Raw genomic sequence first — 21686 nt, 5'->3', positions numbered from 1 at the left:
TAAAATAACGAGGAGAGTCTGTCCTGTAATTTCCCCATTTGTGAAAGCTGACGTTACACCTCCAGTTTCCTCAGAGCGTGGCCCCTCCCTCCTTTAAAAAAAAACCTCATTTCTTTAAATGCAAGGAAACATATATATTTTTCAAGTTTTGTGATTTTGGAAGTGGACAAGGTGTGGAATAATTTTCCACACAGCACGGAACGCAGAGCCAGGGAGGGCACCTCAGATAAAAAGAGATCCTGTAAATACAGGAGAGAAAGCAGCTCTGTCGACACCTTCGTCTTCTGTCTATGAAATGCACGAGCGACAAACAGGACATGTTTTAACACCAGACAATGAAGCGCCCGCTCTCTGCTGCTCACCAGTGACGATGCTGGCAGCTTTTCTAGTCTCTCTCTCTCTCTCTCTCTCACGCACACACACCCTTTGAGCTTGCAGGCCTTCCAGAAACAAGCTTTCCCTTCAAACCCTGGGTCCGAGCCAGGTGTGAGCTCCTCATTCCAGTGAGAAATGGCTCTGAATCCACAAAACTCGCCCTAAGTCCATCCCGCCCAGCTCTGACCAGCCCCTTTCAGCACTGGCTGTAAAAAGTGGCTTCGTGGGAAATCTTGAAGGAAGAAACCAAAGCTGCAGCCTGGCCCTCCCTAAAGTAACCTCACTCGAGGCGCGGAATCGTCATCTGGGAGGGCACACGGCACCTGTGCCCTTTGCGGGCAGCGCCTCGCTCCTGCTGAGATGCAATGCTAGCCAGATGTCGCTGGAGTCCACCCTAAGCCTGACCGGCCACCAGCCTGGGCACTGAGGGGCGTGGTGCCGCGCCGCGAGGCTGGGTTTCTGCCTCACGTCCCTGCCTGCGGTGGCCCGTCAGTGGCGGGCGGTCACTGCCACTCGCTCTCACCGTGCGTGTCTTGTGCTCCTTGCAGGTGCTGAGGCCCCAGGTCAGGTGAGGCCCCGCTCCCCCAGCCATCCACCATGGTGGTGGCGCACCCCGCCGCCGCCGCCACCACCACGACTGCCGCCACCGTCACGGCCACCGTCGTGATGACCACGGCCACCATGGACCTGCGGGACTGGCTCTTCCTCTGCTACGGGCTCATCGCCTTCCTGACGGAGGTCATCGACAGCACCACCTGCCCCTCGGTGTGCCGCTGCGACAACGGCTTCATCTACTGCAACGACCGGGGGCTCACCTCCATCCCCGCCGACATCCCCGATGACGCCACCACCCTCTACCTGCAGAACAACCAGATCAACAACGCCGGCATCCCCCAGGACCTCAAGACCAAGGTCAGTGTGCAGGTCATCTACCTGTACGAGAACGACCTGGACGAGTTCCCCGTCAACCTGCCCCGCTCCCTGCGGGAGCTGCACCTGCAGGACAACAACGTGCGGGCCATCGCCCGGGACTCGCTGTCCCGCCTCCCGCTGCTGGAGAAGCTGCACCTGGACGACAACTCCGTGTCCACCGTCAGCATCGAGGAGGACGCCTTCGCCGACAGCAAGCAGCTCAAGCTGCTCTTCCTGAGCCGCAACCACCTGAGCAGCATCCCCTCGGGGCTGCCCCGCACGCTGGAGGAGCTGCGGCTGGACGACAACCGCATCTCCACCATCCCGCTGCACGCCTTCAAGGGCCTGGACAGCCTCCGGCGCCTGGTGCTGGACGGCAACCTGCTGGCCAACCAGCGCATCGCCGACGACACCTTCAGCCGCCTGCAGAACCTCACCGAGCTCTCGCTGGTGCGCAACTCGCTGGCCGCCCCGCCCCTCAACCTGCCCAGCACCCACCTGCAGAAGCTCTACCTGCAGGACAACGCCATCAGCCACATCCCCTACAACACGCTGGCCAAGATGCGCGCGCTGGAGCGCCTGGACCTGTCCAACAACAACCTCACCACACTGCCGCGTGGCCTGTTCGACGGCCTGCAGAGCCTGGCCCAGCTGCTGCTCCGCAACAACCCCTGGTTCTGCGGCTGCAGCCTCATGTGGCTGCGGGACTGGGTGAAGGCACGGGCGGCCGTGGTCAACGTGCGAGGCCTCATGTGCCAGGGCCCCGAGAAGGTCCGGGGCATGGCCATCAAGGACATCACCAACGAGATGGACGAGTGCTTCGAGATGGGGCCGCAGGGAGGCGTGGCCAACGCTGCCACCAAGACCACGGCCAGCAGCCACACCTCCGCCACCACGCCCCAGGGCTCGCTCTTCACCCTCAAGGCCAAGAGACCGAGGCTGCGCCTCCCTGACTCCAACCTGGACTACCCCATGGCCACGGGTGACGGCGCCAAGGCCCTGGTCATCCACGTGAAGCCCCTGACGGCGGACTCCATCCACATCACGTGGAAGGCCGCACTCCCTGCCTCCTCCTTCCGGCTCAGCTGGCTGCGCCTGGGCCACAGCCCGGCCGTAGGCTCCATCACGGAGACCCTGGTGCAGGGGGACAAGACGGAGTACCTGCTGACGGCCCTGGAGCCCAAGTCCACCTACATCATCTGCATGGTCACCATGGAGACCGGCAACACCTATGTGGCCGATGAGACGCCCGTGTGCGCCAAGGCGGAGACCGCCGACAGCTACGGCCCCACCACCACGCTCAACCAGGAGCAGAACGCCCACCCTATGGCCGGCCTGCCCCTGGCGGCTATCATCGGGGGCGCCGTGGCCCTCGTCTTTCTCTTCCTGGTCCTGGGGGCCATCTGCTGGTACGTGAACCGGGCCAGCGAGCTCCTGACCCGGGAGCGGGCCTACAACCGGGGCAGCCAGAAGAAGGGCAAGTATATGGAGTCGGGGACCAAGAAGGATAACTCCATCCTGGAAATCCGGGGCCCGGGGCTGCAGATGCTGCCCGTCAACCCGTACCACGCTAAAGAGGAGTATGTGGTCCACACCATCTTCCCCTCCAACGGCAGCAGCCTCTGCAAGGGCTCGCACACCATTGGCTACGGCACCACGCGGGGCTACCGCGACGCCGGCATCCCCGACATGGACTATTCCTACACATGATGCCCGGCCTGGCAGGCCCGCCCGGCACCCGCCGCCTCCTGGCCTGCAACCCCTCGCTCTGCCCGGCCTGCTGCCCTCCGACGGGGCAAGGAAAAGAAACCACGATGACCCCCCCCCACCCCAGCGAACAGCAGAGTTTGGGGAGGGTTATCAATTTTCTAGAACACAGCAGTGGGGAAAAATTTTTTTTAAAGGATAGAAGGCAAGAGAGGGGTTTGATGTTGCGGAAGACATAATTTATACCGAATCGTGCCAGCTGGGGAGGGAAGGACTGAAAGTGATACTGCAGGAAGGGTCGGGGCGGGTGGTTTTCCCTGCGAAGGGGGCAGACACTACCTGTACAGCGTCTGTGCGCCGTGCGCCCTGTCCGGGCCGGCACAGGAGGACCGTCAGGGAGGACCAGCCGGCACGGGAGCCCCCACCAGCTCTTGGTGCCGCTGCTCACTGGCAACGACCTGGTGGAAGATTCGCAGGCTCCTCCCAAGGAGAGGGGGGAGGAAGATCTTTCTGTTGGGGAGACGGTGTCCTGAAAGCGCTTCTCCGGTTCCTTCCATACCACTTCCCTTGCAGATTTTCAGAAATATCGCGTCTTTGCATTCTTTGAACAATGCTGTAACCGATTAAAAAGCAAACTCTCTCTTTCCCACGTGAAACCCTCCTTGCGTCCCTGCCCTGCCACGTGCCCTGGAAGCCCCGTGGAGGTGCGTCTACCAGCCTCTCGTCTCAACCTCGCGGCTCTGAGCGCAGATGGGCAGACAGAGCCGCACACGGCCCTGATGACGCTTCCTGGGTCAGTTCGTACCATTTCTTGAGAAAATAGAGTCGTGAAAGTGTTGCTTTCTCCTAACAGTTATTGAGTAAGTAGGCGCCGTGTGTTGGGGGTCAGGATGGGGGGGATGATACCATTCGTCACGGCCGAGGCGCGTCTGTTCTGCACGGCAGGTGCTCTCAGCTTTGCTCCCGTCTCGGGTTGGCCACGCTCCCGTCTGCTGTGGAGACGGTGACCAGTGTGACCGACAGGCTCCTCATCTTCCACACACACACACACGCAGTCACCGCGGTAGCCACTTTCTTTCTTTCTTTTTTAAAGATTTTATTTATTTTTTAGAGAGGGGGAAGGGAGGGAGAAAGAAAGGGAGAGAAACATCAATGTGCGGTTGCCTCTTCCGTGGCAACCACCCTAGATGGTGGCCTGGCCTGCAACCCAGGCATGTGCCCTGACTGGGAATCAAACCGGTGACCTTTGGTTCAAAGGCTGGCGCTCAACCCACTGAGCCACCCCAGCCAGGGCTGCAGCTATTTTCTCTGTGCTCTGTGCTTCCTCCTGGGACAAGGTAATTGGCACAAAGATGTTTTGGTTCTTTTTTTTAAATATCAGATGATTAGACCTAATGGTTTCCATAGCTGCTGAAACAACACCCAGAAAAAGACACGAAAATTCTCGGAAAAGCCCTGGGAGCCAGCACTCCCGATGCAGAACACTCAGCCGTGTGCCCTCCCCCCAGGACCGTTCTGGAGACGCGGCTCCACTCGCCCTCCGAGCCGGCCGGCCTCCCGAGGGGCACTGCCCTGGGCGCTGCCTGAGTCGAGGCTTCATTCCTTCTGGAATCGCCATCGCCATCATTTATCAACCCGCAGCACTGTGTGGCGAGCCGTGAGGTTAAAATGATGATGAAATAATGACAGCAAATCTGGAGACAAGGGGGGACCGGCACCGGAGGTCCTGCTGCCTCCTGCGTCCCCGCACTCAGGAACCTGGGTACCGTCCGTCCACATGCTGCTCATCCCGCACCAGGGAAGAGGATGTTACAGGAGGGACACTGGCCCGAGGGCAAGGAGGCTGAGCAGGGGTCCTGCTCCTGGTGGCGGCGCCTTCAAAAGGCCCTGACTGCTGTGACAAAAGCCAAGGGCAGGAGGACGAGTCTGAACAGCGGTCACAGGGCCACCGTGACAGGCCTGGAGCCCGCTGCTCACCGGGCATGAAAAGATGCAACCGGCCCCTTCAGTGAAGTGCGGGTTGAAAGAAATGGACACAAGCGCCGCATGGGGGTAGAGAAGAGACACGGGGTCTCCATGGCCTCACCAAACGGGGACACCTAACTCCCCAGTCCCAGGAGAGGCCAAGGGGCATGGCCACTTTCCGTTCTAAAACAGACCTTTTCCCCCTCTTCTCATACAGTGAAGTCAGGAGAGAAGTTCTTCCAAGCCTTAATTTCACGTCTGCAGTGCCCCCAGGCACGGGCCTGTTCCCACCCCCGGCAGCTCAGGGAGGAGCAGAGGGGCCCCGCTGGGTGTGGCCCAAGGGAGAGGGTGCACCAGGGGGAGGGTCTTGGCTGGAGGGCAGAAGTCCAAGGTCTCTGCCGTTTCTGAACGAGGTCCCCTCCCTCAAGGCACCAGTCCTGCCTTCTGCCAGTGTCCCAGGAGAATTGGTCCCTGGACACCCCACCATCAGCCCCCTAGTTCCCACTGCCAACATGCTCGGTCTCCCTTCCTCCTTCCTCCACGCCAGGCAGAAGTCAGAGCCTCCCCTCGGAGGCTAGGAAGGCATTTGTGAACAGGAGGAGGGCTACACACCGGGGAGGGGTGGCGGGGGTGCCGCGGAGGGCCTAGACCCAGCCCGTGCTCACCTCCCCCCACCCTCGGTGGGGGCCCTAGCCTCACTCCTGCGCTAACAGGGCTCGGGCGGGGCTCCGGGTGAGCTGCCCCACCCCGGCCCCCTGGGACCGGCTTCCGCAGGCATCGTCCCACCCTTGCAGACGCAGCGCTGGGTGGGGACCAGCCCAGCCAAGTACCCTGGGGCCCGCTCTCCTCTGCCCTAAGCATCCCACCACCTTGGCAGCTCTTTTCTGAGAGCAGGACCCCCAACGCTTGCTGCCTCTCATCCCCCTAAGCCAGGGAGAGCGCCTGGAGCCAGGCCCACTCTGGCTTCGGAGCCAACCACACGACGCAACGAGAGAGCAGGTGCCAGGGCGCCAGTCCCCCGTCCCGAGGACACAAGGCCCACGAAGACAAGCCTGGGGCCTGGGCCTCCACTTTGGTCTAGAATCTGCCTTCCGCGGGCGGCCGGCCTGACCCCTGCTCCTCTAACGAGCTGGGAGAACCTTGCTGGCCTCAGCACTGATGAGGGCATTTTTGTGGCATTTAAGGCAGGTTTAAAGTTTAAGAAAAAAACAAAAAAACCCACGACACTTCTTTGGTTAAGTGGTTTACCCTTCGTGGTAATTAGATGTAGTGATTGGAATCTCTTTTCTATTCCACGGCAATTTTCCTTTAAATTTCCCCTTTAAAAAAAAAAAAAAGGAAAGACGGCAACGAAGGAGGGAGGCGGCAGGGCAGGCGAGTCATTTGCATTTTGCGAATGAGGCCTCTTGTAAGCGCAGCTCAGGCACTGGGCCCAATGTATGGAATGCTTAAGAGATTACTAAGAATAAAATCTATTAATTAGTCATACTCAATCCCACCGACACCATGTGCATCAGAAGCTTCTTTCCTTCCAGTTTCTCCTCCCCTCTTCCCGCGGCCTCCTGCGGAACCCTCCATCTTCTCCAGATTGGCCCCGGCGCCCCAGACCGCCTTGCCTCCCGGTGACCGGGGCCTGCTGACGTGCTGGGGGGTGTCCCCACCCAGGGCTGGGGTGCTGGGTTTGGGGGCAGGAGCTGGGGCACTGGCAGGGGCGGTGACAGCAGCCAGGAAGATGGCAGCGGCTGGGGGCAGCGGCTTCCCCACCCAAAGCCTGCAGGCCACGCCTGCCTTGTGCCTCTTCTCCCTCCCTTGATGGGTTCAGGGGGGCCCCCTCGCCCAAACAAGAGGAGCCCAGGGCCAGGCAGAGTGAGGAGGGGTCTGGGAGGGTGTCCAGAGAGCAGCAGGGAGAGTGTATTTTGTAAATGGCAGCCTCTGTGTCCCCTTCTGTAAAGTGGAGGTGGGCTGAGGGAGTGCCTAGCTTCACCGGGTCAAGCTGGTGCTCCAGGGGTCTCCTGCACTAAACCTGGAAGGTTCTGGCCAATCCAGTACAGGTGACGGAGGGCCAGAGTGGGAGGGCTAGGCCAGATGAGGGACCTCAGTGGGAGCCGAGCGGGCAGGTCAAAGCCTGGGGGAGGGGCTGGGCAATGTGCCCGGGACTGTGACGGAGCCTCCCTCCTTCAGCCCTGGTGAGCTGGAGGGGGGGGCACCCCGCTCCCCCAGCCCCGACAACGGCAGCTCAAGCCTCAAAGCCAACCTAGTCCACTTCAGACACCTGCCTCCTGCTCAATGCACCAGGGAGGAGGACTGGGCATCCGAGGCTCGTGCTTATGAAAAATACAACAAGGAGAATTGGATGCGGCAGACAGGGAGCGGTGAGGCTGGGGCATCTGCTAGAAGGAGGGGCCTCGGGGCGCACAGCAGCCTGAGCCCCCAAGGACCAGGCCACGGCCAGGGCCAGCTGCGGGCAGCCCGTGTGCCCACCCCACTCCTGCAGTCAGTCGGCGCAGGTGATGGGTGACAGACCCCTGGCGCTGGACTGTCGCCAGGTGGAGCGCTAACGAGCAACTCACAGGCCGGCACAGGCCTTCCAGAACGCGGACCAGGAGGCCTCTTTTTTCCTGAGGAGGGATAAAAGGGCTCAAAAATGCAAATCATTACCGTTTACAACCCAGCAAGCCTGCTAAATTGATTAGGAAGATTAAACCCCATGGAGGTGGAGAGAAAGGGGGATTTTTGGAGTTCTGTGAACCAGTGGCCAGTGGCCATGCGTACGGCAGGGATTTTACGGGCCAGGCTCAGGGGCTGTCCCTTCGCAGCTCCCAGGGGGACTGGGGTTCTGTGCAGGCTGACACCACGCAGGCCGGAGCACTCAGGATGATCCTGGGCTCGGGCGCTGCCCTCAGGGAAAGCAGCTTGGCCTCCACGGAGGGACCAGTGCTCCAGCGTCTGAGACAGGGCAGGTTACGTGGCCCACGAGGTCTTTCAGAAGCTGCCCCCACCCCCGGCAGAGACTCTGCCCCTGCCCTCCAGATTCTGTCTGCCTTCCAGGGTCAAAAGGGAGGGGTAATGGCCAGTCCAGTCACTGGAGAGTGGGGTGGGCTCTGGAGCCACGAGCTTTTCTGCGTCCTTTCTGTTCCAGGATGGGTCTGGGTCTGATCCATTCCCTGCAGTCAGTGAAAGGGAAGGGGGCCAACTGTACAGGGAAACTGAACGTCAGGGTAGAGAATCACTGGCCTTGCAAAGGAATCAGGCAGTGAGCTCTCCGTCACTGGGAGCATTCAAGCATTTGATAAGGAGATGGCAGATATTTTCTTGTCTAAGCCTAGACCTGGTTCTTTGACTAGAAGATCCTGGTCCCTACCCTCACTTTATCATCATCCCTCAGGACCCTCTGTGGGAGATGATTACTGTGCTGCTCAGAATGGCCACTGTCCCCTGAAAATCCCAGGTCAAGGCCATCCCACAGTCCCATCAAAGAGTGGCTTGTGCTGCCAGAGATGCCACAAAATCACCATCCTCAGTAGCCAAGAGGCTCCAGGACATACCACTCTACCCAGGAGTCTGGACAGGTTTTGGGATAGTGACCACCCCCCACCGCCGGGGCTGGCTGGCCTGGGCCACCTCCCAGGTCCCAGGCTGCCCCTGGACCTGCTCCCCATGTCACCATCCCACTGGCCATTTCCCCAGCTCGACGTGCCGCAGCCCGGCAGCACTGCTCGGGGCACCTGTTTGAGCATTTACCACTTCTTTCAAACTGTTCCAAGCACTCGCCTGAAAAACCCACTTTTGCTTCTTTAAAAACACAAAAAGATTCCCCAGGCTCCTCATTCCTCCGCCCTCTACTTTCCCCTTCCGCCTTTGCATTTTTGATACATTGTTTCCTCTGGTTTCATACATCCCACCATTGCTGGAGCCGCGCCCACTTTCTCACTGTAACGGTTTGCAGATGCGTCCAGACCTCCCCCCCCCCCCCCCCGCCCTGCAGGCCACAGGGGCCAAGCTGCCTTTGCCCCCACGAGGCAGACCTGGGGTACCTGCTGCCCTGCTCCCCGCTGGACCGCAGGCACACCACGCCTCCTCCACCCCTTGTTACTGAAGTGCCTGGCAGGGGCTGGGAGGGCACAGAGGGTGCCCTGCGGGGCTCGCCCTCCCTTCCTAGCAAAGCCAGCCCCTGAGGCTCTGCAGCCATCGGAGCCACCAGGGTGCCCTGACCCCTGTCCTTCACACACCCGCCCATGCCGTCCCCCACACCTGAAAACCCAAAGAGCTGAGCCCAGAAAGTCCTTGCAGGAAGGTCTTTGCCATCACTGCCCCTAAATCTCTTTTACAGCTGTCAGGGTGGACGGCTGCGCAGGCAGGGCGCCAGGTCCCCGAGCTCCTCCACGCCGGCTTGCTGAGCCCAGCACGGAGCCTGGCACACGCTGCCCGGCGGCCTCCTCTCAGCCCACCTCTCGCTTCCTTGCCCTGCTATGTCTGCCTCCTCGGGCTTGGCGGGCAGGGCCCAGGTGTGTCAGCCACTGCCCGCCTCCTGCCTCCTGCCTCCTGCCCTGCACCTGCCCCTCCGCAGCCCGGCGCGTGGCGGCACTCACTTCCCACGGCTCCTCCTCTCTGAGGCATCCCCCTCTGCCGTCCCTCGGACCCACGGACCGTCAGCTGTGAGCACAGCCAGCCTGGGTGACTCAGTTTCCCCCCTCCAAGCCGAGCCTCTGGTGGGAGACAAAGAGGGTAGAGAACTGGGCGTTCCACCTTGTGTAGCCCTCCCTTCAAGAGTCCCCACATTCTGAGCCATCCACCAGGAGGAACTAACCAACGTTCTGAAGACGGAGAAAAACAAAGGCCGCGGGAGCTGCCGACCAAAGCCCCAGCGGTGCGGGCTGCCTCATGCTCCCCTCCCCGGGGCCTCCCACCTGCCCTGTGCCTGGGGCCATGCCTGCTGAGCGTCCTGGGGACCACCTGCATCTGGCCGGTGTGGCTTCAGAAGGTTCTGGGTGCCCCAGAAGAAGACTAAGCCCTAAAACTAGCCTTAGGTTTTTTTTTACCCGACCCAGCAGGCCCCCTGCCAGCTGTGGCCCCTCTGAGAAGCCCACCCAGCGGCCAGGCCCAGGCGCGGCACTGCGGTGGTGGGGGAGGGGTGTTTGGACCGGGACCCTGGTGCCTTCCAGCTCACAGAGATGCTGCGAGCCGTGGGGAGGGATGTGGGGCGCCCAGCGCCTGAGGTTTGTCATCCGAGGGGGGCGAGAGATGGTGCTGAAGGTTGGGGGAGGCTGCGGGCCGTGAACACGGGCGCGCCGGAGCCGTGCAATTCTGCTGGCTGGCTGGCTGAAGCGAACACCTGCTAATGATGAATGTCACCTGGGCGGGGGAGGGGGAGCTGTGAACAGGGAGGCAAAGGGGGAAAGTAAACTCGAAGCCCAGGCAGGCGTGAGCACTGCAGAGCAAGGTTCTCTAAGAGCCACCACGTCCCTTCTCCCGCACCCCACCCCACCCCCGCCTGTAAAGGTTGCGTGGCATTTCGTATCTCTGAGGATTCTGGAGTCGCAGGCACTCAGCTCATTGTGATCCATGCCCTGTGGTCCAAGGGGGGAGGCTGGGGGAGGCCAGGGGAGGGGTGGGCCCCAGCCAGACCCTGGGGGAGGGCAGGTCCCACTGCTACAGAAGGTGGGTGCCCGGCCGGCCAACAGCGAGGGGAGCGTAGGCCTGGTCTCTCGCAGACCTGAGGCCAAGGTCCTTCCTGCCACCCGAGGGGCCCCTGCCCAGGCACCCCAGCCTCCCTTGTGCCCCTTCCCTCCCCAACCTGCAGAATCAGCCCTGTAGGGCTGCTTGGCTGCACACCCATCTTTGTCTTTTTTCTCGGAAGGGCAAAGCAATCCCAGGGGTCTGAGGGACGGGACCACCCCCACGGCCGCCACCCGAGACCCGGCTGGCTGACCCGGCCCGGCCCCAGGCCCGCCGGCCCCACTCCCAACCTGACCGCCGGACAGGTGTTTCTGGAAAGTGAGACACGCGGACCCCCACCGCGCCGCCAACCCTAACCAAAGTGCGCTGCGACCACCCTCGCCTCCTCCTCGTAGGTGCCTTGAAACTTCACTGTCGAGACGAATGTGATGAACTGTCTGGTCCTGTGTTCTGTCTGTCTGTTTTCATACGAGATGTCCACGTCCACTATCCTTGTCCTTTCTTGAAATAAATAGAAAGATTTAACTTTTACGGTCGTCTCACTGCTGACGCTCGGCTTGGGGCCCAGCACCCCGGGGGCCGGGTGTGTGTCCGCGCACCCACGGTGCTGACTGCCCACAGCCTGTTCCCAGGGGAGCGGCACTGGCCCAGAGGCGGTGGCCTGGCCAGGGGCAAGGCGTCACTCTGGGTTAGGAAGGTCCCCGGGCGCCACTGGAACCAAAATAATGATTCTGCTCTGAGATAAGAGGGACACACTGTGAGTCCGTCACATGAGCCTGCAGGAAGGCAGACCGGCTACAGGCAAACTCCAAGAGGGTCCCCACATGGAGACATTAAAAGGAGCTGCGATTGTCCCTTAGGAGGCTCTGGCACCCACGGGGGCATTCAGATGAGATGGGTTGGGGCCCCCACGGCAATCACAGCTCGGCAGGCCTCACCTGCTGCCTCAAGGAAACCAATGCTGCACCCTGAGAACAGCAGCGGTTTGGGCTCAGTTTAACAGGACTTGTAACTTCGGCCTTAGAGCTGATTTCACGTCTGGGTTCAGGTTAGTGAGCTTTTCCTTCTATTCCAAGGAAGCAAAGTTAGTTCTCAGCGGACGCTGGCGGTGACTCGGGGCTCTCTGGCCCCACAGGTGTCCCTTTCCCCTCACCCTCTCTCGTCCTTCCACCTCCTGGGGGCAGGAGCCAGCCCAGAGGGACCATGCCAAAAAGCACACAGTGGGGGCTCCAGGGGGAAGGGGGGAGGCGCCCACAGGCCTGCCCCCCAGCTAACCTCGCCCACCCCCACACTGGCAGCGGTGAGCAGAGCAGGGCGCCCGGGGCTCCGTTCCAGTCTGGTGGGGGGGGCAGGCGGCGCTGGGCTCTCAAACTGCTCCTCAGCCTCTAGAGTGGACAGAGGCCCTGCCAGTCACAGGCATTTGGAGACCACTGGGTTAATGCCACTGCCGTCCTGCAGGGCCTCTCAGGCAGGGACCTGGCGTCCCGTGGGGTCCCTCCAAACTGAGTTAGACACACATGCTCCAGCACGTACTCCCCGCGCCTCAGTTTCCACGTCTGTAGAATGTGCGTGTGCTGAGCCTCCGTGACAGGGGTGTGACGCAGGGCGTCCCTCTCTCGTCCAGGGAGCGAAAGCCCCGACCCCGGCACACCCCGACCCCAGGCAGGCACCCAGCGGGTTGGCATTTCTCACCGGGAGCCCGGGGTGTCCCAGCAGAGCCCTTGGGGCAGGACAGCAAAGTGCCCCAGGTCTAGCACAGAGGAGAGACGTCCTAGCAAGGGGGGGGCCTGTTCCCCGGACCACCCGATCTCGCCAAGGTCTGCAGCCTGCTCTCTGAAACCTACCGCTGAGGACGGCCAGTTGGCCTGGGCTTCCAGCTGCAGGAGGACAGAGGGTGGGAGGGGGCATCTTAGGTTTTAGTAAGTGCCGCAGGGGAACTGGGTGCCCCTCTGGAGGGTCTCACTGAGACCCCTGGGGGTGTTTCCAGGATCTGTATTTCAGGTTTAATGGAAAGAAGATGCTGCAAACACAACCTACCCATTTTGAGAGGCTGTGGTGCCCCCTGTACCCCTAACCCTTGACCTCATAGGAAAGCAAGCATAGCTGGGCTGCCCCTCAAGGGGGCATGAGCTCAGGACCCTGAAGTGCCCTGTCTCCCTAACGTGTCTTCAGATGGCCCCAGGGAGACAGGGTGGTCTTCCCATGAACCTGGGACCCCACGTATCACTGAGGTTATGGACCGGCGTGGGGGTAACACCCCAGATGGCTGCCCTACCGCCAAGGGCGCACCCCAAAGCCCAGGGCCCTGCTTCTGGAATCCAACTCCTCTAGTTTAGTCTGACTCAGGACTAACAGTTCCAGTGGAGACAGAGGGGGTGGCCACTACCCCCTACACCTGGGCCCTACTGGCTGCAGGTTCTAGATGCTTCCTTCTCGCTGCCTCCACTTCCCAGGCAGGGCCTCTGGCCTCACCAGGCAGCCCAGAGAAGAGGCAACCAAACCCAGGAAGGGTCTAACACTCCAAACCGCGCCCCCAGACCCAAGTTCTGTGGCCCGTTCTTAGCACCTGGCCTAGAAGGTCCCAGAAGCTTCCGAGGCCACCCAGCCAGCCCCCAAATGTGGCCTCAGTAGGTCTGGGCGCGGCTTGCTCATCCACTCTCAGGCGCCCAAAATAAAGTGCGCCCCATGCTGCACACTGGCCGCCTCCCCATCCCCCCCTTCCACAGGCCCAGTCCCCTCGTCGGCATCTGCTCCCCCAGCGCCTGCAGCCCCCAAGGCAGGCGCCGCTGAAGGCCCCTCTCCTGCGGTGGCGGCAAAGTAAATGGGGTCTGCGAGCCGCTCACCGACAGCACAGACGAGCCCGTGCCCCCCCTTCGGAGATTTACAGGGGAAGTGAAATCTTATTTGCACCGCTGCCAAGCTGGGGACGCGATGGAATTATGCCCGGAGAAGAGACCCAGCCGGCCCCTCGCGGCAGCGGCTGCATCGGAGACGGGCTTATTAAAAGCCACAGTGGCCACATTTCAACCTGTTTCAGGTGTTTAAGTTATTTACTGCCACCCAGAATTCAGCGCTAAGTTTTAATCATTTTTATTTCCGAGACGCAGGCGAGTGCCAGAGAGGTCCCCGTACAGGGAACTTCGGGTCTAAATGTTCCCTGCAGAGGGACATGGGGTGCAGGGGCCTGTGAGGAGGCAAGAATGGGGGCCCGAGTGGCAGCAGACGGCCCTGACTCACCCCAGGGTCACACCAGGCCTGGCCAAAGCCCAGATTGACAGGGAAGGCAGGCTCTATGACCTGCACCCCACGTCTGGGGGCCCAGTGATCCCCCCGAGACCCTGTGGGCATTTCTGAAGGCGGCAACCGTGTAACTTCTCTGAGCGGTCACCTCTCTCGGGATCTGACCGCCAACCACACGATCGGCGGGTTTCCACTGAGCACCAACTGTGTGCCAGGCTCAGGTGTCAGATGCAGCAGTGAACGGGGACCCTGAAGACCCCTGCCCAACGGGGTCTTGCCAGCTTCCTCTGATAAGGGCCAATCAAATATTTGTGGTTGGTTGGTTAAAATCTCCGAGGACAAATCAGCCCTTGGAAGAAAAGGCCCTGGTGTGGGGGGCAGCGGTGGGGTGGGGGGGGCAGGGAGGGGTCACGCCCACCACAGGAGGGTCTACTCTCTTAGTCCCCGCAGCAGGGACCACCCCCCAACTGCAGATGAGAGGCACAGGGCCTCTAGGTGTCGACGCCCTGTGTCTTTCATGGAGAACGCGGGGTGAGGGGCCCGCGCCCTGTCTTGCCCTGTCCCCCACCCCTCAGAACTCTCGGGGAGCACACAGCCTCCCCTTCACAGAGAGCTACAGGCAGGGGCCGCACTGTCTGGGGTTCACAGGGCCACGAGGGCCTGCACCCTCAGCAGGGCTGGGTGGAGGGCTGCCTGGCGCCCCCTGCATAGTGGGGATGAAGCCTGTTAGGGCTCAGCCTGGGGGCTAAGCCGCCGCCGTTCCTGAGGCCCCTTCTCCACCTGTTTCCAGATACTCCGGGAAGACCAATGGGAACCTTCCAAGTCCAGGCTGAGCCAAGAGCAGAAATTCTTAATTAGCTTTCCCTTGGACCGGGGCCCTGGCGAATGGATTAGTCGTGGTGGGACCGAGAAAGAGCGTGGAGTCCTCCTTAAAGCTGAAATTACAAACGGGGTGAAGGGCCTGGCGGACGTCACCAGGGACAGCGGGTGCCCAAGCGGGCCCTCCCCAGCTCACCGGGGACTGGCAGATGGAACCTGTCACCAGGAAGGCACAGGAGATGTGCTCCCGGCAAGGCCCAGGTCCCCGGGAAGCTGGCGCAGGGAGACGCTTGGCTCGGCTACGCCGCGTGCCTGAGCCTTCTGCCGACTGAGCTCCCTCCCATGTGGCGGCCCAGACCTGAAGCTCCCTAACTGGGGGGCATTTCCTCAAGGGGTGCCCATCTGTGAAAGGCAGGATGGCGCGGCCGATGGCACCAGGCGTCAGACATCTGTCACCAGGCCCCACCCTTGCTCACCCCCATTTCCACACAGGCCCGCCAAGGTCCACACTTAGGGGGCCTGCCCTTGGCCACAGTGACAGGGATAAGCATTGGTCCTTCCAGGCTCCGCCCACAGCCCGAGTCCGGGCCCACGAGGCCTCACGATGAGGCCTGACTGGGGGTCTGGTCTGTGGGCCTGGAAAGAAAGGCACAGATGAGGCCGGGCAGCCCTGCTGGTTGGAGCGTCACTCTGTTGCACCAGGGTGGCGGGTTCAATCCCTAGTCAGGGCCCGTGCAGGAAGCAGCCAATGAATACATGGGTAGGTGGAACGACAAACTGATGTTTTTCTCTCTCTCTCTAATAGTAACAATTAATAAAAGGAAAAGGAAAAGAAAGGCACAGATGAGCCTGCCCCAGATATCACTGTGGAGAAGCTCCCAGGCAGCTTCCTTCAGGAAGCCTTCCCTGACCCACCCACCAAAGCCTCACACCCTGTACTGTAACCCTGTGGCCCCCACTCTATAGCCAAGGCTTCTAGAAGCGGGGACTGGGTCTTTGTCATTTTACACTCTCTGAATGAAAGGAGGAGGGTGCACCGCCTCAGGCCCAGGCTCTCCTGCTGGCTGGCTTTGCGGGGGGGGGGGACATGAGGGGGGTGGGCAAGCGGAAGGACAACTCGAAGACTCTGAACGGAGACCCAGGTTCCCCGGGACCGAAGCATCTGAAGCATGACTCGTGCTCTCCCCCTTCAGTTTCACCTCCAAGGCCGCACTGCTGTGGTCCCGCCTCGCTGGGCTCTGCAAACACGGGCTGCCCTTGGTGGGCAGGCAGAGAACGGGCACTGGGGGCCCCAGCTCCCCTCTGGCCTCCCTGCTCTCAGCACTGGAAGCTGCACCACACCCAGGGCACCACCTTGGACCCATCCCGGATGCTCCACCTGGCTGCCCCTTCCAGCCGCCCCAGGGTCAGGTCATTACAGGTGTCCCTGTTGCCTGGGCAACATCTCCCTGCTCCAGCTTGCAGCCCCTGCCCCTGCTGAATGAATGAACACAAAGCTGAATGAAAGACTGTGCCGCAAAATACACGGGAGGGAAGCCTAACCCGGGTCTGGGGAGGCTCCTGAGCAGGTGACATCCAGGCCGGGACCCTGAAGCATCTGATTAGAGTCAGCCAGATGACAGGGGGGCGGGGGGGACCCGTGCAAAGGCCAGGAAGGAGAACATGCAGTTATGAGACCCCAAATAATTATTCCGGTCTGAAATGGAGAGGGCAGAAGGAAGCAGGAAAGGCAGGGGAGGTTCTGGGGCCGGATTATGTGGGGGTGCCAGTCGGGGCACCCAGAGAGCCAAGGCCACTACTTCTCCAAGTTGGGGACCCTAGGGCTGCCGGGAGAAGCCATGGTGACAGCCAGCACTCCCCTGTGCTGGGGGTCCCCACCTCCGTGTGGCCTCTGTGAACACTGCCTGACCCCCACTGTGCCGTGTGGGCCGGGCACCAGCCATGGGGTGCAGACAGCGCTGCACCCCCAGGCACTCCACCCCAGGCAGGCCCACAAGGACCAAGGCCACAGCCAGAGAAGCACGTGGACCCTCCCCGCCACCCAGGAGTGTCTTCCTGGCAGCAGGGGTGTCCCTGCTGAGGCTCACTGAGCAGAGTGGAGTTCTGTGTGTTTTCTGGCACAAAGCGAGTGTTTGTAAGCACCTACTACGTGCAGGACTGGTGCAAACTGCAGGGGTGAGCTGGGAAAGGGCCTGCCTCCAGCCGCACCTCGCCCGCGGGAAGAATGATGTCTCATTTCAATTAGCCTTTTCTTGATTACTTGCGAAGTTCTGCATCTTTTCACTTGTTTACTGGCCATTTGTTTTTATCCTTCTGGGAACTGCCCGTCCACATCTCTTGCCCATTTTCCCTATTGATTTGTAGGAGCTCTTCACGTAACTACAGGAGGAGGGAAGCAGCCTTCTCTCGGGGCCTCCCTCCAGGGTCCTCGGGCCCAGGAGAGGCAGGAGGACCGCTATGGGTTTCTGGGGGCTTCCACTGAATCGCCACACCCCCGCCCAGCTCCCAACGGGTCAGCTCCACTGGAAAATGGAGCACCTTGTACAGGTGGGAGCCCCTGCCAGGCCTGCACCTCAGCTGGCAAAACCCAGTTTTTGCTGCATGAGACGTCCACCCTGCCTGCGGCTGGCGGGGTGCCTCTGGTGGCACTCACGGGGAGCCAGCTGGTGCAGCCGGGCGTCTCAGAGGAAGGGGTGACTTTCATCATCCTGGGCCAGTTCCGCAGGGACCGTCCAACAAAGGGCAGGTCCCGAAGCCCCTGGCTGACTCTCCCACCAGAATTCCAGGGTCCCCTGCCCCCTGCTTCTGGCAACAACAGTCTCTACCTAAAAAGTGACTCAGGCCCAGGAGCACACACCTGAGCCCTGGCCCCTCGCCCTTTGCCAAGTGACCTTTCGGGGCTGGGAGTAACCAAACCCCGCGGTTTATTTTCCCTCCCATGCTTTTCCCATCTCAGCAGACAACCCAGGCCGTGAAACTGATTTCCGAAGCCTATAAAGGCAATAACATTTAGGGAGCCTGGAAAAGTAAGAGCCCCTCCTTTCCTCGAGTAATGGCTGCCAGTAACCCTCAGGGGGCCCCTCTGCAGCTGGGGGACGTGCGGCTCGGGGCCAGCCTGCAGACTTCCCTGCGCCAGGTGGTAAATGGCACACGTTCTGGGGGACGCGCAGCAGCCAGGGAGGCTGCAAACCGCCTGCTCTCCTCTCCCTGGACCACCCTGGTCACGGCCACACCAGCTCTCCCCAAACCAAGGAGAGCTCATGGGATCCTCATGCCACCCCCTTCCCCATCCCCCAGTAAGCCTCGGCAGATTGCCGGCCACTGTCCTGGTGCAGGCCAAGGTCACCCCTCTGTGTCCAGAGCAGTGGAAACTGCCTGAGCTAAGGGTGGCCTGCTCGGCATCCCAGGCAGCCCAGCCCATCACCCTGCTCTGCCCCATGCTAGAGTGAACCCTCCGGAAGGACAGATAACACGGCCACAAAGGCAGCCATTGTCACCTGTGGGTGACGGAAGGGGGTGGGGGCCCTACAGGGGCCTGGAGAGCTCATCTCTGCCCCAAGCTCTCCAAACACCACGCCCCGCCCCACCTGGGGCTGACACCACACCTGCTGACCAGGACAGCTGGTACATGGCCGCCTCGTGCCCACTCCCTTCACTCACTCCGAGGTGACGGGCAGAGTGAAGAGCACCCAGGAGACACAGTGGCGGGTGCAGTTCCAGCTTCCTGACCTGCCTGCAGACAAGTCACATAACAGCCCTGCACCACAGCTTCTCGGCCTGAGACGAGGGGACACTGAATGCCACCTCCCGGGTCACGTTTGTGATGTTTGTCCTGGGCTCAGAGCGTTGCTGGGCCAGGGTGGGACCACTGTCTGAGGCTGTGGGCAAGAGGCCGGGCCGGTTATGAGGGCAAAGTGTAGCAGGGGCAGGGGCAGAGGGATGGACCAAGTGACCCCACAGTCTGGTCCAGGTGAATAATGTCGGCAGACAGAGCACCCAGGCAATAAAAACCCCACCTTTGGGGCAGATACACTGTGCAGCCAACAGACCCACAGCCAAGGGGGGGGGGGGGCGGGCATGCAGGGCGCTAGGCTGGCTCTCAGGAGCCCCTCTCGGAAGTCACTCATCCTGGTCCTCCTGCAGGATTAAAACCTGTCACGACACGGAATTAGCCACGGGCTCAGCTCCAGCTTCACTACAAAAAGGGAGAGAGAAGGAGGATCTTCTAACCAGGATCCTCGCTCCCCGCAACAGGCCCCCTTTGGTCTCTGCGGGAACAGAAGGGGCAGGGAAGTGGGGTGCCAGCCCCCGGAGCAGGGGGTGGGCTCGGAGGAGCTCCCCGGCGCCTGTGGGGCCGTGGGCCGGTGTGTGCATGGTGAGCTCTCAGTGGTCGTGGAATTTATGCGGCTGCCTGTGTGGTTCCTACAGCGAGACAAATCTCCAGGCCGCTTTTCTCAGCGGGAACAAGCCTTTTCTTCAAATCAATGGTGACACGTATTTAAGCTGCCATATTAAGGAGGGAAAGATTTTGCCGGCCCCCCAGGGCCCACCCTTATTAGTCACTGGCTCACGTGAAAGAAACTGCAGCGGACCCGGGCGAGGCAGGAGACCCAGAGGCCAGGCCAATGGGCTCCAGAATGGACAGGGACAAACGGGAGGGCGGAGGGCGCCTCCCGCGTCAGAAGCAAGGCCACGCTTCTCGCCCCTCAGAGGGGAGGTACGCTTAGGGAGGAGACTGGAGAGGACTCTGGAGCAAGGAAGGAACCATCTGTAGGAAGACAGGACAGCTGGTGAGGGTACAACAGGTAGAGAATGGAGAAAAAAGGGAGAGAGTAGAGAGAAAGAGAAAGAGGCATTAACCTAATGTTTACATTGACTTCCAAGTTTGGAGCTCTTTAGAACCTAAAATCTTGTTTCCCATTTTGCTATGGCTGCCAGGAAGCTCAAAGCCACATTTCACATTCAGTCGCAATAGACTTGTCAGCCTAGTTTTTGATCTGGTCAAGACCAGAGTAGGTGCCAGGAGCCAAGGTGCCGCATACATCCGGGAAGAGCACCAAACACAAGGTTGGCATACACCAGAAAGGCAGCCATGCTGCCACCCTTGGTGGACCGGACATCAGCCTCCAGCAGCAGGTGGAAGGGCTGAGTGGAAGGCCACAGCTGGGACCCCAGCAAGAGGCTAACGCAGGCGTGTCAAGCTCATTTTCACCGGGGGCCCAATCAGCCTCGAGGTTGCCTTCAAAGGGCCCGATGTGACTTTAGGACTGTACCAATGGAACTCCCTCACTGGGGGCCAGGAGCTCGGCACTGCCACTGGGTAGACACAAGGCGCCAGGCAAGATAAAACAAGGTGGAGCCTTGCGTTGGCCACTGTGGGTTAATGGATTAGAAAGCATGTTCCGAAGACGTCCAGGCCGGCAGGCTCCGGGCGCGGCTCCGGGCGCGGCACGTCCGCGCCAGGTACCCCGGCCTGCGCCCTCCCTGCGCCTCGTCTTTTTACTTCTGTTTCAACGGTTCCCTGGTTTTACTGAGCCTATATCTCAGTGGAAATAGGCGGGTTAAACATTTCTAGGAAATCAATGCTGGCTCAAATGCCCACTTCCTCAGTGACAACAGTCACCACTCATTGAGTTCCAGTGACTTGTCACATTGGCATGCGGCCTCCGAGCCCCTCAACTGCCTTCCGCAGGGACGTCACTCTGCCGGGTTCACAGCTGGGAACACGGAGCTTCAGGGGAGAGGTGGACCCTGGTCAGAGTCACAGGAGCTCGTCGGTGGCCCCAGCAGCCCTGTCCTTTATGTCCCCTGATGCGCTCCCACTCCCACCCCCAAGCCCCAGACCCCAGCACCCTGCTCTGTATGCCAGACGGGGCTCCTACCCCAACTCTTAGGAGGGAGACAAGGCTGTGTTAAGGTCAAGGCCAAGGAGGCTGTGAGAGGTGGTCAGGCAACCCTTTCAATTCCACGACCCCCTGGCCCGCGACCCCCTGGCTCCCGACCCCCGGCCCCCGACCCCCGGCCCCCGGCCCCCGACCCCCGGCCCCCACTCTGACAAGCCCAAGGCTTCACCCTCAGACCGGGGAAGCCCCCGGAGGCTGTTGGCCAGGGTGGAGCTCCGCTGACGGTCCAGGCTGCAAAGCCCTCGTTGCAAATGTCAATTCTGTGCCATTTGCTCCATAGATTTTAATGTTCCTGTTTCTCCTCAACATCCTCGGCAAGGCAGCTCGTGCTTTTCAAAAGGGACGTGGCGTTTGATGATGTTTAAGCCGTGGAGAAGTACAGCCAGGCGGCAGTAATAAAGCAGACGCCAGCCCTGCTGGTGGGGGACGGCTGGCAGCCGGGCCTCTCTCTGCCCACACTTGGCGGAGCTCCTATTTTTATGGCAGTTCCAGTGTCCGCGGCGGGCGGGGGGACGTAGCGACAGAGAGGAGGGTGGGTGCCGCTGTACCTGGACCGCCTGCTGTGGCTGGGAGCAGGGTGCGCTGATGGGGCTTCGATGAGCCGAAGCGGAGGCTGTACCGAGCGAGGAAGGTCAGCGGGTCCACCCAGCCCCCGCCCTCCACGGCCCCCCCCAGTCTGTGCTCACGGCGCCCCGCCCACCGCCAGGCTCCACAGGCCAAGGCCTGTCCTCCTCCAGGCCTGCAGACCCCCAGACCCGGTTCCCGAGTCCTCACTGGCTTCCGCCTCCTGACGTAAATAGCTGTGTCCCCTCCCCTGCCCAGCATGTGCCCACCGGGCAGCCTACTTCCACCCAAGGGTCCTTGTCCCCTGGACCCCGTAGGCAGGCTGTCAAGGCCACCCCTGGAGCAACGTGGGCAGACCCTGTCCACACACGGAGACTGAGGCAGAGGGCCTCCCCCATCCAGAGAGGGCCCTGTGGGTGGTGGTGAGGTGCACTCACAAATAAGAACAACAGGTCTCACCGGCCGAGCCCCTGCAGTGGGAAGATCGGCAGCAGGGGTTCGATTTTCCTCGCAGTGTGCACCCCC

General features: G+C 61.2%; 2 protein-coding genes across 6 annotated transcripts in view; one reads left to right on the top strand and one right to left on the bottom strand.

Annotated features, from left to right (window-relative positions):
* Nucleotides 1-11164, top strand: part of FLRT1 (fibronectin leucine rich transmembrane protein 1) — a 72805-nt gene extending 61641 nt beyond the window's left edge. For all 3 annotated transcript variants that reach the window (XM_053659028.1, XM_037140193.2, XM_053659029.1), the window contains one exon: nucleotides 924-11164. In XM_053659028.1, coding sequence (XP_053515003.1) covers nucleotides 973-2997 — 2025 coding nt within the window. In that variant the 5' untranslated portion in view covers nucleotides 924-972 and the 3' untranslated portion in view covers nucleotides 2998-11164. The remainder of the gene's footprint in view (nucleotides 1-923) is intronic.
* MACROD1 (mono-ADP ribosylhydrolase 1) overlaps nucleotides 1-21686 on the bottom strand; it is a 132592-nt gene that overhangs the window by 91101 nt on the left and 19805 nt on the right. The window lies entirely within an intron of this gene.

Source organism: Artibeus jamaicensis, unplaced genomic scaffold (assembly GCF_021234435.1).
Source record: "Artibeus jamaicensis isolate MK-2021 breed Jamaican fruit bat unplaced genomic scaffold, CSHL_Jam_final scaffold_614, whole genome shotgun sequence".
Classification (NCBI taxonomy): Eukaryota; Metazoa; Chordata; class Mammalia; order Chiroptera; family Phyllostomidae; genus Artibeus; species Artibeus jamaicensis.
This window is presented reverse-complemented; position numbering and strand designations above follow the sequence as displayed.